This window comes from Carcharhinus amblyrhynchos, chromosome 21 (assembly GCF_965287045.1).
Source record: "Carcharhinus amblyrhynchos chromosome 21, sCarAmb.v2.hapA, whole genome shotgun sequence".
Lineage (NCBI taxonomy): Eukaryota > Metazoa > Chordata > Chondrichthyes > Carcharhiniformes > Carcharhinidae > Carcharhinus > Carcharhinus amblyrhynchos.
Genome location: NC_137344.1, coordinates 35,845,277 through 35,863,253, shown reverse-complemented (window position 1 = coordinate 35,863,253; position 17,977 = coordinate 35,845,277). Strand labels below are relative to the sequence as shown.

General features: G+C 38.5%; 1 protein-coding gene across 1 annotated transcript in view; it reads left to right on the top strand.

Moving 5' to 3' along the window:
- cox10 (cytochrome c oxidase assembly factor heme A:farnesyltransferase COX10) overlaps positions 1–17,977 on the top strand; it is a 132,844-nt gene that overhangs the window by 16,741 nt on the left and 98,126 nt on the right. Inside the window, exon 3 of the mRNA XM_080209028.1 lies at positions 12,012–12,336. Within this exon, the coding sequence (XP_080065154.1) occupies positions 12,012–12,336 (325 nt within the window). The remainder of the gene's footprint in view (positions 1–12,011; positions 12,337–17,977) is intronic.

Sequence of the window (17,977 nt, the reverse complement as noted above, 5' to 3'; positions counted from 1 at the left end):
TCTGGGTGCTCTGATTTCCTGCCCATAGTCTGAAAGATGTGCGGACTAGGTTGATTGGCCATGCTAAGTTGACCCTAGTGTCAGGAGGATTCGCAGAGTAACTATTTGGAGTTACAGGAATAGGGCCTCGGTGGCATTCTGGTCAGTGCAGACTCAATGGGCTGTAGGGATTCTATGAATGAAACTCTTCTGTAAGTCAGCTGTAGCCAACTTCTCAAATCTCAAGACCTGGAAAAGAAAATGGTTTGATGACCTACCTTATCAACATAGAATTCTGCAGCAATAGATGTGTGTTCTATTGTGTGTTATCAAGCGGTTCGGGTAGAAGTATCTTAAAACTGTAACAGTAAATTTTAGATGAAAACTCAAAGGCAGTTTAAGTTTATTTATTAGTGTCACAAGTAGGCTTACATTAACACTGCAATCAAGTTATTGTGATAATCCTCTAGTCGCCACACTCCGATGCCTGTTCGGGTACACCAAGGGAGAATTTAATATGGCCAGTGCACCTAACCACATCTTTCGGACTGTGGGAGGAAATCAGAGCACCTGGAGGAAACCCACGCAGACACAAGGAGAACATTTAGGCTCCACACAGACAGTGACCCAAGCTGGGAATCGAACCTAGGCATCTGGCACTGTGAGGCAGCAGTGCTAACCACTCTGCCACCATACCGCCAGAAGTGCAAAGTTTACAGCCTCATGTGAAAGTCTGAAGCTGAACATCAAACTTCTAGTGGCAGTATATTTTAACTGTATAAACCTGCATTGATAGTGGGGGAGGGGTTTTCACCAAATGTTATTATGCTTTAGGTTTTTTTTCCATTGAAACTTAAAGAGAACAACTATTTCTCTAAGTTCAGCTTGAAGTAATGACTATGACTTTTATCCACATAACTGTTCATGTGAAACTCTCGTAGCCTTTCATATTTTGTGCTGTGCAGGGCCCAATCATAACTGAAGATTGGAAATGAATGGTACTGACCAGGTATTTGTCGCACAGTGGTCAGGGAACAATGGGTCTCTTTCAATCGTGTATACCGTTAAGCTTGCTGAAATTCCTAATGCAGTACAGCATACCAGACAATAACCTTGAAATGTAGCTCATCAATTTTAATGTGCACTAATTCCAGCTGTTCTCAGACTTGTTCTCTTTGCTTCTTATTCTCTGTTTCTTTAATTTTTCTTGTTGACAGTCATCCTCTCTTGCTTCCCCCTATCTTATCCCTTCTCCTTTGCGTTATTGTCAGTATCTCTTTGTCTCTCAAATCTAAACAGTACTTCTATTCCAGGCTCATTTACTGCTGCAGAGGTTGGGAGCGTGCTAAATGCTTGTGCCTGTGGCAATAGCAGCAGTGTCGCTTCCTATTTTCTCCCTTGCCACATTCCAGGAGGATTAACTATATGCTGCATTAGGTATCAAGTGGGTGTTATTGTTTAATAACTGAGTTGTGCACCAGGTCTCCCACTTTAAGCTTAAATGATTCAGTTTATGTTGTGATTAATTTAAAATATTAGCTAGTTAGGTCAGAAGAGAAGTAAAGCCTTTTATCGTGGTTGCCTCCATGTGTTCTAAGTTTTTCATGTCGTGATTGAGTGCGTGAACAGATGATGTATATGATATTCAAATAATTGATGGTGTGGTGGATTGCTCTTATTTCAAATCCTAACTGGGCAGTCGGTAATTGCTGATAATATAATTCTTACGTCCATCAGCTGCAGACTTTTGTGCTGCAATTTTTCTGGTTGTCCATTGTATGTGAATAAATAATAAATAACATGACAATTGGGATGGAAGTTTTTTTAAAAAGTTATTTTGAACATACTTGGTAAACTTGGTTACCTGATTAGAATTCTGACTTGCACAACTTGATTGTAAATTTCGGCTGTGCCCTTGCAACTTGCAAATGTAATCTCTTTTGGTAGTCTGTTTGATGAAAATATTTGTCATTACAAAGCATGTAGACTTTATTGGATACTTAAGTTGGTAATTCCAAATATACAGTTATCAAGTGACACCCTTGCAGCATTTCCCCACGTAAATCAAATTCCCTCCATGGCTTGGGCACACTTCAGAGTGCCTTCAACATGGCACAGAGTGAAATTTGTTTAGTCACATTCTATTTTAAACAGTGAGGTGGTTTTACAATGTTAAAGATGCCACGTTAATGCGAGTTGTTGATAAGCATTTTGGAACATGAAAGGTGTTGAATGAACACAAGTCCATTATTTTTCTCATTGTAACAGTTTTTCAAGGTAAATCTGTCTCATGGTAGAAATCACTTAATTAATAGCACACCCTGATTTTCAGCATTCTTTCGGGTGATTTATGGTGTCGCTAGCTAGGCCAGCGTTTATTGCCCACTCCAAATTGCCCTTGAGAAGGTGGTGGTGGGTTGTTGTCTTCAGCACTGCAGTCCATGCCCAGCAAAGAAAGAAATATTAGTGGGGATGATCAAAAAGTTTTTGAGGAGCCTCTTAAGAAAGAGGAAAATTGGCTGAGGAGAAGTTCCAGAACATGGCATCAAGGCAATTGAAGGCACAATTGTCATTGGTAAGGCAAAGGGAAGGAGTTATGCACAATGATGCCAGAGTTAGATATATGGAGTGTTGAGTTGTGGATCGATGTAGGACTAGAGGTTTTTACAGTAATGGGAAGAGGTCAGGTGACAAAGGAATTTAAACATGACCATGGAAATTTTAAATTTTAAGCTCAGATGGGTTCCTGACAACATTGATAACAGGTAAGTAGGCCTTGATGTGAGATTTGATACGTAGCAGAGCTTTAAATGAACTGAAGTTTATGGAGCATGGGAATTTGACCAGGAAAGCATTTGAATAGCCAAGTCTGAAGATGACTGAGGAACGGACGGACGTTGGTATTGGAAACAGATGTACTTAGGATGGGTAAAGTTGACAACGTAGGTGGTCATTGTGATCAAAAGAGTGATTGCATTATATTGCTGAGTTTGGAGTTGAATGGGCACATAGGATTGAAGGGACACATGTTTAGCTTGAAACAATGACTGGGCAGGGATGAAGTTAATAAAGGTAAAGGATTTGGTAGAGACTGAAGAAAATGGCTTCTGTCTTCCCAGTGTTTGGTAGGAGGAAATTATGGCTCTTCAAGAAGGAGTTTAGCAAAGAGGCAGGTGAAGTGTCAAGATGTGGTGAAGTTTGATGACATGCATGTTGAACCCTACGGCATGAAGATGTGAACGAAGGGAGCAAAGAACGATTCTTAGGGAGCACCTGATGTAATAGTACAGAAATGGGAGCAGAAACTATTGCTGGAAATGCCTTGGTTCTGATTTGAATAGGTAAAAGTGAAACCGAGTGATGACAGTCTGACCAAGATGGATACTGGCAAGAGGATGATGTGGCCAAACTGTATCAAAGGCTTCATTTAGCATAAAGCACCAAGGTCATAGTCTGAGGGAATATTGTTTGTGACTTGTTTCACGGCAGAAATCTAGTTGAAGACACTTGAGAGGAGTTGCAGAAAAAAGGCAAGGATTTTGGCAATAACAAAATGTTGAAGGACTTTGGAGAGGGAAAATAATCTGTTTCTTGCTAATTTGCTTGGTCAGTTGTATCCTACCTTTCCTAAAAACTTTACAAAGTGAGTTCCTTTCAGCTCATACATTGAGAAAGATAAAGTACCACACTGGGTTTCCAAGTAAATATGCAAAGTATTTTAGGTACCTATAAATCAAGACTTTGCCTCTCAAGTTATCAGATCAGTAAGAGATAGCATTTTGTCCCTTCTCTGGACTGAGATAATTAATGGGAGGATTGAGTGACAGCTGCTCTGTCCGAAGCATAAAGACAAAACTGGTCTGTCAAGTTTTGACCGTAAATTGTTAGAAAATGTGTTGTACAGTAATAGTTTGTGTTTTACCTCTGGCTTTTAAGCAAGAACTTTGAATTTCACTTTATTATTTAAGAAGCTTATGTTTTACCACAACAAGGCTATATTTGAGATTTGAAATAAACAAACCCACCTACAGTTATGTAACCTGTTTTATGCAAGTAATCATTTTTAATTATTATTTTCATTGCATGACATGTTTGCATTTGAGAAAAATGTAAACCCTTTGAGAACTGAGAAATCTCTAATAGCTTTTTAATTAAGCATATGGGCACTTTAATGTTGTTATTATAACTTTGCTTTCCCTCATGTTTAGAAAAATTTAACAAGACCAATACTTGAGTGATTTTGTGGATTAATTGCATGGGGCTACCAGTTAATCGATATTTTCTTTGATCGCTGTAATAGTAGAAATCTCAAGCAATGCACACCTGAACGCCCAGTGATTTGGATAAAATCTTGATGCTGCTTTTTGGTGAAAATAGAGGAGTGACAGCTAAAAAAAATTCTAATTTTACGTAACTATCAATAGCTCTTTGTAATGATGAGCCAATTTAGTCCAGATTGTTGTAAGTTTTCCTCTTTAGCTGTGCATTAGATGGGCTGTATCCACATGCAAGATAATCTTGCAAACACCTTGAAACAACTCCAACACTTATAAATGTAGTCTCTATCAACCAAATGCTCTCTCTATATCTTGACGGACATCCACAAATACATTTTTCATTGCTTCTTGTTCCAGCCAATGTGTTCCTATCCGCTATGGCTACAATTCTCTAGGGCCATGATCTTCAAATGGCTGATACCCCTTTGCAGGCCTTTTCATCCCCCCCCCCCCTGTATCTTCCCACTCTGGCTCTCTTTAAGTCAGCAGTGAAAGGTTAGCTGAGACGGCAGCAGAGTGAGGAAGCAAGTGAAGTTCAAGCTGTTGTGAATGCATTGAATGTTGCTGCTGGTCTGAAATTATTCCTCGGGAGGAAAACCGATCTTGAGGGACAATATGTCCCATGTAGCAGATAACCTGTTCATTTCCTGTTGCCCTCTCCACGGTTTGACTCAAATTAGCATTGTCTTTTCTAATCTGCTATGGGTATATTTAAAAAAAGCTGCAGGTGAGCGAAATTCAAAAAATACTCTCTGTCCCTGTTTTTACAGAAATGTAATTTTGGGCATATTGATTGAATTTATTCTGCAGGAAATAAAATCTGCTGGTTAGATTTACTAGCAAACTGGCCATTTCCGTGGACAAAAACACCTTGTGTATCCTCAGGATACGCCAGAGTTCTTCACTGACCTAAAGTATCATTGACCATTTTACATTGTTGCCCTATCAATAAAGGGCACCTTAGCTCGGCTTGATGGCTCTTTGTTCTTAAATAAGGTTTGCTACTGCAGATGATAACATTAATATTTTAACCATACATCAAAATTATCTGAAGATTGACTATTGAGGAGAAAATCTAAAGCTGAAGGTTATTCAAAATCATGTCTGTGATTTCTTCATGACTTCCAGCAAGAAGTGTTGCATTTTTCATAGTGGCTTAATACAAACCCTCAAATTAGAATTGAGTAAATCTCATTCCAAGAACAAGTTTGCTGCAGGCAAATAGGTTTCTCAATTTGTGATGGGCTGGCTTTCCTGCCCAATGACTTGATCACCCAATTAGATCTAGCCCTTAAAGAGGATTATGTTCTGGAACAATGTGCTTTAAACTTCAATTCAGACAGATTTGAAAGGCTGATGGAAACAAGCAAATAATTTGTGAGATACCTTTTTACTATTCAACAATGTCTACAAGAAACTGTGCTGTGCATTGTAGGGTTTTTCACTGGAATGCATTGTTTGGGAAGAATTTGTTCCTTTAAGAGTTATTGAGTTTACTGAAAAGGTAACCTATTTATTGAATAGCCCCTAATCTGTACTTAGCAAAGCAAAACACTCTGGATTCTGGAATAAAAACGCAAATTGTGGAAATGCTCAGCCATCTGATAGCTTTTTGCAGAGGGAAAAACAGAGTTAATATCAATGACTCTTCATCAGAACTTGTATGCTTGTTCTGTTCCTTACAGTTCTTTATAGGAGCCTACTGTAGATCTTTTATACAAATACTTTTTTATGTGAATAATCTTTTGGGACAGTCCTTCTAGAAATTCCATTGCAGACTGCAAGGGATTGATAATGGGTAACTTTTCATTGGTAACTTGCATGGCAAATCACCAGTCTTGTATTTTTTGCAACTAACATAAAGGCAAAATACTGTGGATGCTGGAATCTGAAACAAAAACAGAAAATGCTGGAGAAACTCAGCAGATTTGACAGCATCTGTGGAGAGTGAATAGAGCCAACAGGGTCATCCAGACGCAAAACATTGGTTCTATTCTCTTTCCACACTTGCTGTCAGACCTGCTGAATCTTTCCAGCATTTTCTGCTTTTGTTTCTGTATTTACATTACCATTGTCTCACCTAGATAAGTTACTGGTTTTGACGCTGTAGTTCTGAATAGCTCATTGTTTTCTGTTATTTTCTGTTAAATGATTGGGTATTACTTTGTGTGCTTGTTCACACAAGTGGCTAAATAATTCTACCATGTACTTAAATCTGGGTTTTGTTGGCCAAGTAACATTTTATGAAAAGATACTTTGAGTATAGCCCAATTGTAATAAGCACATTGCCAGTTTGCCAAGAAAGTTAATGCTTTGTTTCACATTTTTATTAATTGTAATTTGCAAATCTGTATGCAATTTGCTTCTGCATCTAGAATCAATTCAATGCTAGCACAAAGCACAATAGATGACAGTTAGAAGAAGCGTATGGGTTGCATAAATTTGCTTTTGCCAATGAGTGCTCCAACTTACATGTGAAATTTGAATTGACTGTTTACTGAGCATATTGTGGAATATGAAACTTCAATGACAAAGAATGTGAATTAATTTTTCAGTTCCGTACTTTGATCCGAAATGCATTAATCCACAGTCCATCGTTGCTCAGTTTCTTCAGTACTTGCACATTGAAATGTAGATTTGTTGAGGGAAAGGTGTCTCAGTAAGTTTCCATTTGGCATTTTTGATTCCTAAGCATTGGGTTTAAATCCAACATAGAAAGATGTGGAAAATGTTTCTTACCTGCCAGATGAAAAGATTCTACACGGAATGAGTAGGGAGTAGTAATCCGATTCCTAGTGGACAAAATTGTCTCTGATTCAACACTGGCACTAAATTGGCAATCTTACTGAAAAAGGTCAAGAAGAATTGTTGGGGTGGCACGGTAGCACAGTGGGTTAGCACTGCTGCTTCACAGCTCCAGAGACCTGGGTTCGATTCCCTGCTTGGGTCACTGTCTTTGTGGAATTTGCACATTTTCCTCATGTCTGCGTGGGTTTCCTCCAGGTGCTGCAGTTTCCTCCCACAGTCCAAAGATGTGCGAGTTAGGTTGATTGGCCGTGCGAAAAATTGCCCTTAGTGTCCTGAGATGGATAAGGTTAGAGGGATTCGTGAGTAAATATATAGGGATATGGGGGTAGGGTCTGGGTGGGATTGTGGTTGGTGCAGACTTGATGGGCCAAATGACCTCTTTCTGTACTGTAGGGATTCTATGAATTTAATCTATGAATTACTTGTGTAGAAAGTAGAAAAGATCCTACTGATATGGTGGAGAGTGCTCATTAGAGAAAGGAATTGCTGTTCACTGATGGGGCACAGTAGAGGGAGTTTTACTCTGTACCTGTCAAATACTGTTACCCTACTTGAGATTTCATGAAAATAATGGAGTATCATTGGATTCCTTCGCTGCTTCTTAGCCAGTTCTGATGAAGGGTCGTCCAGACTTGAAGTGTTAGCTCTATTCTCTCTCCACAGATGCTATGAAGTGGAGATGCCGGTGTTGGACTGGGGTGGGCACAGTAAGAAGTCTCCCAACACCAGGTTAAAGTTCAACAGGTTTATTTGGAATCACGAGCTTTTGGAGCGCTATTCCTTGCGTCCACAGATACTGTCAAGCCTGCTGAGATTTCCCAGTCTTTTCTGTTTTTGTCTCAGATTCCAGCATCCACAGTAATTTGCTTTCATCATTTTTTTTAGTGCTGATGTCAGTTTGGCCAAAAGATCTAAACAAAAAATCAACAAATTTAATTGTAGACCCAGGATTTTTTACGCAAGCTTGATCAAAAATGGCTTGAAGTTCGCATCATCCAATCACCTACCACACAAGTTTGCATTTACATTTCCTTTTTGGAGTACACTTCAATGTCTGCAACGTAGCATCTGATTTGAATTTGAGTTGGGTGTAAATATAAACTTGCTGGAATTCACCAGTCTTTGGTGTGTCTGAATTTGAGATTTCACTCATCAACTTCTTAGCAACATCCTCAAGGTTGTAATCATCTGCTGCAAGGATGAATCAATTGTGGTGAAAATTGGGTGATTTAGTGACAATACAAGTTGGATCATTTATATGCTTTCCAAAATTTCTTACTGATTTTGATAATAGCTTTTCAAAACATATTTTTTTGCATTGTTTTCTTTTACTCTCCTTCCTTTTTATGCTTCGGTTGTTAGACGTTGAAAAGTTCTTGTAATTATTCTGTTTCAAGGAGTTTAGAATCAGCAGGGGAAGATGACCCGATTTTTCGGTGTACAGTTCTTTATTAAATTTCACCACAGTATGCAGTTAATGGAGTGATTTGATGACTTTGCCAAAAAGTCAGCTAATTCTAAATTGTATCTTAAGTCAGGACCAGTGCTGATGTCGCTTATTCTTGGACTGCACTTTGTGTATAATTTTCTGGAACTGTCTAGAAATGGACATTAACAAGACTGTTAAGTTGACTGTCAAGGGCCAGGTGACTTTTGCAACTTGGCACCAACAAAGAATTAACTCATGTCTGAAAATGCCTCTGGAAAGTTAGCAAATGTAAATGGGTTTCTCAGGTGCTAAAGGACCATCCTGAACAGTTCAGTGGAAGAAATCTAACAAACAATGACTGACAGACATATTGCAGCCCTGTGAATGCAATATCAAATGAGGTCTTCGAATTAATCATAGCTGGTATGTTGATGGATTACTAACCATACCACCATTGTACTTCAAGACTCTGGCATCAATCAGTTATGTGGACAATGGAAGGTGCAGAAACTTGCCATCATGTGACTTAAGCTTAACTTTATGTTACCAAGAGCTTTATTGTTCCACGAACCAGGGAGAAGTCAGTCAGTCGCATACCACCAGCTGCAAGATGTCAACAGAAAAGGCAGCAGACGCACACCTTTTTAAACCTAGAGACTGTTACAACTAAAAGGTCTCCCAGCCTGATTGCTAATCTAAGCACACATTGAAATAAACTTGATCTCCTGATAGAAAACTACAAGAGCCTTATGTTGTGACCTGTAAAACATTTATCTCTTCAAGGGGATCCTGCAACAACTCTTGTATACAGTTGGTCACTTGAATCCATTGTCAGGGAAACAGGTAATTTTAAGGTATTTTAATTTGTAACGTTGATTAATGGAAATATGGTATTAATTTAAGTGGATTTAATTTAGTGGGGCTGTGTAAGAAGAATGAAACTTTTGTTAGACTCCTGTTAGACAAAGGTGTTTGTATGTGTGGGCATTTGGTCAGTTCAAACTATGCTTCAGTTGTATTGAGAGAATGTTATGGCATGAGAAGCAAACAAGCTAGGTGAAATAAAAAACCATTGCTTAGTAACCAGAGGCACCTTGAGGGTAGGAAGTTTTTTTGTTTTATTTTAACTGAATTCATAGCAATTGGTTATAGGAAGCTAGAGAGGGAACATCTCTCTCAACTTTGCTGGAAGAAAAGCTATACCATAGTTAATACCACAGTAATATTTAACAAAAGCAGTGCTAGAAACTTAACAGCTAGTTAAGGAAGCTAGAGAAATTAAGCAAAGTTTCCAAGAAGTCTGAACTAAAGGAAGAGAGGAAACTGGAACAACATCAGGGTACTATTCAGTAAAGCCACAGATAAAGCTGAAAAGAAGTTGGCTCTTGCGATGCTAGAAAGCTATCTGAAGTAGTTCCAAGGCTTGTGAGATCTTAATTACAGTTGTGAGAGATCATTTCAAGTAATTGTGGAAATTGTTGACTGGATCTCATGGTTTGTATGAAAGCATTTGAGGCAAAGAAAATCTAGAGCTGGATTCATTGTTAAAAGGCAGACTGGAAGTTTTGTTTGGCAAGATAGTTGGAAAACCTGGAGTGGATTCTTGATGAAAATTACTGATAAAAAGTATTGTTCAAAAGAAGATTTTAAAACACATCTTTTTGGGAATGGAGTTTGGAAATACTCAATGTGACAATCATCTGCCGGGATTTTGTGAAGAAATTCACACAAGATTGGTTGAGTGTTAACGGCCATTTGGTTTCGGAGTGCGGTGTTATCTCTGAAAGCTTCACAAATGCAGAGTTAAGAGGGAGGTAATGGGTTTTCTATTATAATCAAACTGTTAATCTTTAATAAGGCTGGAAGCCTGTGGTCTTGCATGCCCCACCACCACTGCCAGCAAGAACAGAGTTTGGCATTCAGTCAAACCTGCATTCACTGCAGCGGGTCTGGAGAATCCCAGCTGTGGGCAATGTCGAAGAATTCTGGCTAAAATATTATTTCTTGTTATTTAAAAACTAATAAGCAGTCCAGTGACACTTAACTTTGTGTTTTCTTCAAGTTAAACATTATGGACTTCTGAGTCAGCATTCCATTCTGAGATCTTCTTGTCCAGAAATAACACCAACGAAGGTCATAGCGTTATCTGGGCTAACCCTTCAGGAGTGAAACACCATTTTTTTAACAGGCCCACAAAAACTTTCTTAAGATGTGTTCTTTTGGTTGTAGTTGGTCAAAGTGCACTATTCTCTTGAACTGTATCTTGCTGGAATGTGTGAGAGTTTTTAATTCATTCGTGGGGCATGAGCATCACTGGTTGGCCTGCATTTAGGTGGGCAGGTGAGAGTTAACCACTCTGTAGTCACATGTAGGCCAGACCAAAGAAGGACAGCAGATTTCCTTTTCTCAAGGGCATTGGTGAACCAGATGGGTTTTTCTGACAGTCAACAACAATGGTTTCAGGGTCATCAGCCGATTCTTAATTCCAGATGTATTTTATTGAATTCAAATTCCACCATCTGCCATGGCGGGATTTGAACCTAGGTCCTCAGAGTATTAGCTGAGTTTCTGGATTAATAGTTTAGCGACAATACCATGAGGCCATCACCTCCTCATGTGACGTAACATTTAGATTTTTGGGGTGAATGTCTGAATAAATAACCTTATGTATTTAACCCACCAAAGCTTGCTGCTATTATTTAAATTGGGCAAGCACACTCGGTGAGGTGAAGAGACATGCATACTTTATTTTCAACACTGTGATTACAGACGATAAAGGAAAGGGTGCAAGTGTTTCAATTCTCTCCCAACCCTTGGCTGGAGTATTCAAGTGTGTATGTGATATGAGTCACAAAATGCTGTAGAGATTTGTGTTCGAGTTGCCGAAATAAGAGAAAAGCATGGATGAAAATGCGTTTTAATTGAGCGGAAGAAAAATTTTTCCCCAAAAAGCACAAATTAAGTCAAGATTTTCTGTGAAATTTTCTCCTGTTCCACCAGATGCATTAGGCTGTCTTTGCTGTAATAGGCTCAATATTTGTGTGCAGCCAGTAAAATTGGCCACTTTGAATCCCTGTAATTCTCTTCGGTTTTAGTTTCCTAGAAGGTTCAAGCAGCCCTTGACATGTAGTAGATGTGACACTGTTGTGTTAAAAATAATAGTCTTTGTTTCAAAATGAAACATAAAACGATTCCATTGGGTGTATAATTATACTGTTGAATGTAGCCCCCAATATGTATCCTCAGCATTTTACATGTTGCTTTATTTAAAAGTAAATTGCTGAGAGTAACTTAAATTCTATGTAATTTGGGATCAAGTTGCAACCATTGAAAGCTGAATACCAGACACACTATTTTAGATTGAGTAGAATACGTTTTCAATTTGAAAAGTCAACCAGCACTTAAAAGTAATCCACTATAAATTTAATTTACTTATTCTTATTCCAATATAAATGCCTAATACGCAAATATATTTGTGTCTAAGTTTAGACTCACTTTATTATTCCATTCTCTTGCAGTATGTAACCAAAGTTAATAAAGGATTGTACCAGCGTGCAAAACCCAAAGCTGAACCATCAGCATCGTCTTTTCAAGGGAAACAACCTCTAATCAACGATGAAACTGTCCTCCGATCAGTGCAACAAATTCCTGCAATTATGCCACATCCGTCCAGTCTTCAAGAAAATGAAGACAACACAACAGCAAAGACAGCAATGGCTGGGGCAGCTAAGGATAAAATTACTTCCCAAGACACCAGGGAGGCAAAGCAGTGGAGAGAGGCGAAAGTGCAGTTATCGGACCTGCCAGGGATCTATGCGAGACTGTCTAAAATAAAACTCACAGGTACTGCTTGATTTGGATTTGTGTGTAGTTCTATGGTGAACACTGATTCCAGTCTCTTGAGATTACATTTATAATGCCACTTTTTCATCTGTACAATCTGATTTTAGGCACTTTGCAACACAAAACTGGCAGTTTACTGCACACTTGGTCGACTTAAGTGCAATAAAGCCCTGAGGTGTGAGATCTCTTCAGGAGGCTCAAAACGCCCACTACAAACGCATCATTTGTTCTAACCTTCCTAGATATAACAATCTGGTACATTTTCAGATCACAGCAAAATTCTGTCGAGAATGACTAAATTTCAGTACAAATCTGGCCAGGAGAATAGTGTACTGACCTCGTGTTTTTTTTCTTGGGTCAGCTTAATTCAGTAGTTATCAGTGCTGCTTTAGCTTTGTGCAGAAAGTTAGCATCATGGGGTGCTTAGAAAATTGAGTCAGTGAAATTTTAATTGGCCACGTAGGCAAAAACATTTCTTGCAGATTTTAAGGTTCATTCAAAATATTTGAAGACGTTGTCAGTCTTTTTCAAGATTCAGTCAAGAGTGCAGGGGGTAGATACATCAAAGAAAAATTGAAAGTGTGAAATCCCAATGTGGAGTCATGATAGTAAGTTTGGGAAACGATTGATTCGCCCATCTGTGCCCTTTTGATGTCTTGGTTGGTGAAGTGCACATTATTTTGCTTGAGGTGAAGGTGAGAGGAGTTGCTTTCTTCGGCATTCCAGAGCATCTTTCCCATAGGGCAGCAGTGCCACATGTTTGCAATAACTTGGGAATATAAAAGACAACGTGACTTCATCTTCAAAATGATTGGCAGTGCTGTCTGACATTGCATATTAACCGCAGGCAAGAAATGTTAAAGCTCTGTGCTGGACACACACCTGATCTGGAATTTGAGAAGAAAGCTGTTGTCGGGTAGATGTGCCATGACCAGCAACTTTGGCTGGCAGGAAAATGAGAGATGTGGCTGGTCAACCTCTGATCTTTCCAGCTTGACTTGTTTTATAGATTCTTGTTACATCTTCAAAGCATCCTAACACCTTTCATTTTCAATGAAATACATTTTGAGTTGTAGTTAATGTTTTATGTTAGCAATTAATTCGTGCAAAGTAAGATCAGACAAATGATAGACGGCCTGTTGTGGGGTTTTTTTTTTGGTTAAAGGGAGAAATGCTGGCCAGCGCACAGAGAACCCTCGCCTCTTTTTGTTGTGTTATCTTTGCCCATCTCCACAGTCAGACTGTGTTTTATTTTCACCCTTCATCTGAAAGATGACACATGTAGCAGTGCAGCGCATTGTATTGAGGTGTCAGCCTAGGTTGGATGTGCTGCTACTTTTAGCCAAAAGCGATGCAGTTTATGTACACCCAGACAGGTTCCTATTATAAACTTCAGTTTCACTTGTTACCTCCTGGGGAGACACAATTCCCTTGTGACTTCTTTTAAAAATCTGTAGTTGTAAAACTAATTTTCATGTGCTCTAGCTTCCCAGTTCGTATTCTGCTCAACCTATGCGAATGCGCCCCTTGATTTTATTTCCATTGACTTAGTAGATAAAAATTGGCTGTTTGTTTTAGTACATTTGAAGCCAAGCTTGTAGAGTGCTCCTCTACCCCAACTCATCTCCTCAAAATATGTGCAAATAATTTTAAAAACGCAAATATTTTTAGAAATCAAAATAATGCAATGTTAAAATCGTAATAATGATTCTTGCAGCAAAAAAATCAAAATTAAAAGCCTGTTGTCCATGAAGAACTCAGTTTTATCCAACAACCCCTCACTGTCTAAGCTGTTATGGTAAGGGTTGTCTGTTTGGCTTAGGCATTCTGAAGGTTTCTGTCAATGACTGAAACGTTTCCCAGGAGAAATTTGAAATGGGTGGGGTAGAAGAGTCAGAGACTTCATTTTGAACTTGCAGGAGAATGATTCTTATTGTCAATAACAAATGTAATTTAGCACTGCAATAATTACACAAAGGTTTAGAGAGAAGATTTGATTGAATATTTCAGTCTTTGCTGAAATTGTCATACCACCAAACATTTTTAGTTTGAAAAATGCCAGCTGTATTTTGGGGTAAACTGTGACTGAAACAAGTCAAATGAGGCTTTCCCTTTACTTCTGTCTCTTTTGTTCCGCCCAGTTTTTAGAGGATACAGTTTTCCTATCTGTTTTGATTTGTGTTTTTGTAGCTTTCCTTGGGTGCATTTTGGAGCACTTTCTGTATGAACAAGAACTAGTTGAGCCATTAACTGTTGCAGTGTATGCTTTTATGACTGCACAAGTCTTTCATTATATGGCGTATATTATTAAAGGTTGGGTCAAATTACAGAGAAATCTAAGCTAAATGAGGTATTATCACTGTATTAAGAATTCTCATGTTTTAGCATAACCACAAGTGTAGAGATCAGAGGCTTGTGTGCCCTCGCCTCTCAATTTTAAAATTCACAATTGTTGTTGAAACAAAAATGAAAACGCCTGTTATACTCGCATCCTGAAACTGCGTAAATATTGATGATAAGCAGGAATATGGTGATGAAATAAACTGCATCATCCCAGTCTGTTGTGCGTAGCGTATCTAATGCTTGGGAATGTGTTAGAAGAAAGACTTTGGATGAAGCTGTCAGTCTTTTCAGAGCTTGGTCAATTCCCCTTCTTTGTTCAGACTGTCTTTTCAGAGTTTTCTCCAGAGAAGATGGTGCCTTGCTGTTGCTATTGAATTTTTTTTTTTTTTGCAGCTCTATGTAATGTTGACTGGAAGATGAAGGTGTTTTACACCATGGCTGACTGAGAAAGCCAACACAGCTAATAAACGTCTTAGCAGGAAAAAAAACAAAATAATTTGCACCCATAGCACCTTTCTAATCTTCAGAATGTCACAAAGCGATTCAAGCCAACGATTTGGTTATGAATGTAGTTAATGAAAAGTTGCTATTTCTCCTTCTAGGACTTATCTGTGAATTTTGCAACATGGTGCACTGTACTTAGGAATTAGGCACTTTCTTTAGTCTCTGGCATCATGTGGCTTACTCACAATGAGGAAGAAGGGGGAGAAATCAAATTGTCAACATCTTAAAAGGGAAGGACTTGAATTTGCAGTATATAGCTGTTTGTAACCTACGATGTCCCAAAACCGTTTTAAAGCAAGTGACATTTTTTGAAATTTAGTCACTGCCGTAATGTGTAGAAATATTGCATCAATTTCCACACAGCAAGGCTCCATGAACAACAGTGAGGTACGTGACAAAATAATCTGATTTAGTGATTTATTAGTGGAGGGATGAATACTTTCCAAGTCAATATCAGAAGCAGAAGGACTCTTTCTGCCGTGACATCCTTTTTTTCACCTGCCTGAGAGTGCAGACGCAACCTCGGTTTAATGCTCCATATAAAAGCCCAGAGTAGGTTGTCATCTTGGGACAGATAATTAGTAGTCTGGTTATATTGTTCATTTTAATATGCTTTCAAATAAATTAAATTTCTATATTCGGACTCATAAACTGAGAGGAAAATGATCTGTTCAGCAGTGAATTTTATTTCTTTGGCTCGAATCAAATTAAGTATCTTGGGATGGAAAATGTTCGTTTGTACTTAATATTTGTCCAGGTACCAATTCTTTTCCTTTGCGTTCCACAGAGTTTGCTTTAAACACAACATCTGGATATAAGGAACTTTTGTTTTCAGTAACAGTAATGTCATTTAAAAGGGTTAACTTACTGTGATCTTTATACCTGTTGAGTGCAATTAATTAATTTAAAAATAATTTCATGTTTTCATTCGCTGCCGTGGTTTGAATGAAAGAGTGCATTTGATTCATTTCCATGACATGGGAAGAGATTGTTTTCTAACTTTCACTCATTATGGCACTAACAAATGGTGTTTCTGTTTTTTAACCATTTATAATAATTAACTAAAAGCATCCATTAAAACAATTTAATTGCTATTGGAGCTGCATTTATTGGATGAAATACATCTTTTCAAGGTCAGTGGTGGCAACCAAACAACTCACTTGTTCTCCAGTGCCTTTTCTGCAGATCAGTTGTGTAGGCAAAATTATTGTAACAAATGAACAAAGCAATTCTAAGTTTGACATTTAATGAACTACCCATCTGTTACTGGCCACTTCAATTACAGCATAGTAATTAATTTCCCGTGCTCAAGGAATGTTAATGGAAAGGCCAGTTTCACGATGAGACTTTTTGTTTTTCCAAGTCATTTTTATAATTTGTTTCAAAACCAGCACTCTAATCTGTCTATTCTCTGCTGTTTACTTAACCGATAGTTAATTGTGTTTTGCACCCAACACAAAATGAAAATGCCTTAATTTTTAACTTGTCATAATTAGAGGACATCCACTAGAACTCAGTGGATAACTGAGGAGGAAAATGATCGTGAGTCTTCACATCTTAAAATTAGTGAGCTGGAATGAAAGGCAGTGCTCCATTGCTCCATATTTGAAAAGAGGCTCAATGGAACAGAATATCAGGCTCTCCAACGGTGGTCTTCGGTGCAGTCCACTTAAGACATGTACTGTTGATGTGGAAAGGCTGAGGCCTTGGAATAACAGTTGCTGAAGGTATTACCTGAAGGCTGTGTTTGAGAACACATGCTCATGTATCCAGTATTTGGTGCCTTCTGTGACAGGGTTGCAGCAAACAATTGCCACTGAAGTTATGTATTTCTGAATGTTAGAACTATTATTTAATACGCATATCGTATGACCAATGCTGCGTCAGGAGGATCGTGGTCAGGAACTCATATGTTTCCTGGTACTTTGCTACTTATTGTTCTGCTCGAGAAAGATACCCTATTTCCTGCCCATTTAGCAAAGATTTAAACCTCAGAGCACTAGCTGGCTAAACAAGGGGAAGATTATTGCTGTAAATATGGCTTTGAATCTCAAAGTTCTGGATTTGATCCCACTCAAGGACTTCGGCACAAAAATCAAGACTGACACTCCAGGATAATACTGATGATGTGCTGTACTGTTGGACATGTCATCTTTCAGTTGGGATAATGCATCAGACCTGCCTGGTGTGATGGATGTAATGGATCCTGTGGCGTTATCTTGCAGTAGAGTAGGGAAGTTGTCCCGCTTCTGGTCAATATTTATACCTCAATCAACATCACAAAAATAGATTGGGCGTAATCATGTTGCTGTTTGTGGGAGTTTGTTGTGTGAAAAAATTGGTGGCTGTGTATGATGTTTTACAGCAGTAATTCAAAAGTACTTCAAAAGTAATTAATTGACTGTAATTGCTTTGAGGCACCTGGCAATCATTAAAAAAAAAACCACGACATAAATGCAAGTGTCTCTTTCGTTTTATCATTGTTCTGTATTATCGACATTCGTGGTTTTAGCTGGTTGAGTTCCAATAATACAGACTTGGCACCTCCCTGCCCCAAACCCCCCCCCAATCTCTCCATCCACTTAACCTTAGATCTGTGCCTCACTGTCCTGGATTTGAGATAGGTTAGGTGTATCCTCAGACATGTTCACGTCCTGTCGAGCAAACACAAGTGCAAAAACAATGTACTGCAGGTGCTGGAAATCTGAAATAAAAACAGAAAATGCTGGGAATACTCAGTAGGCCAGGCAGCATCAGTGAAGAGAGAAACAAGACTTAATATTTCAGATTGACG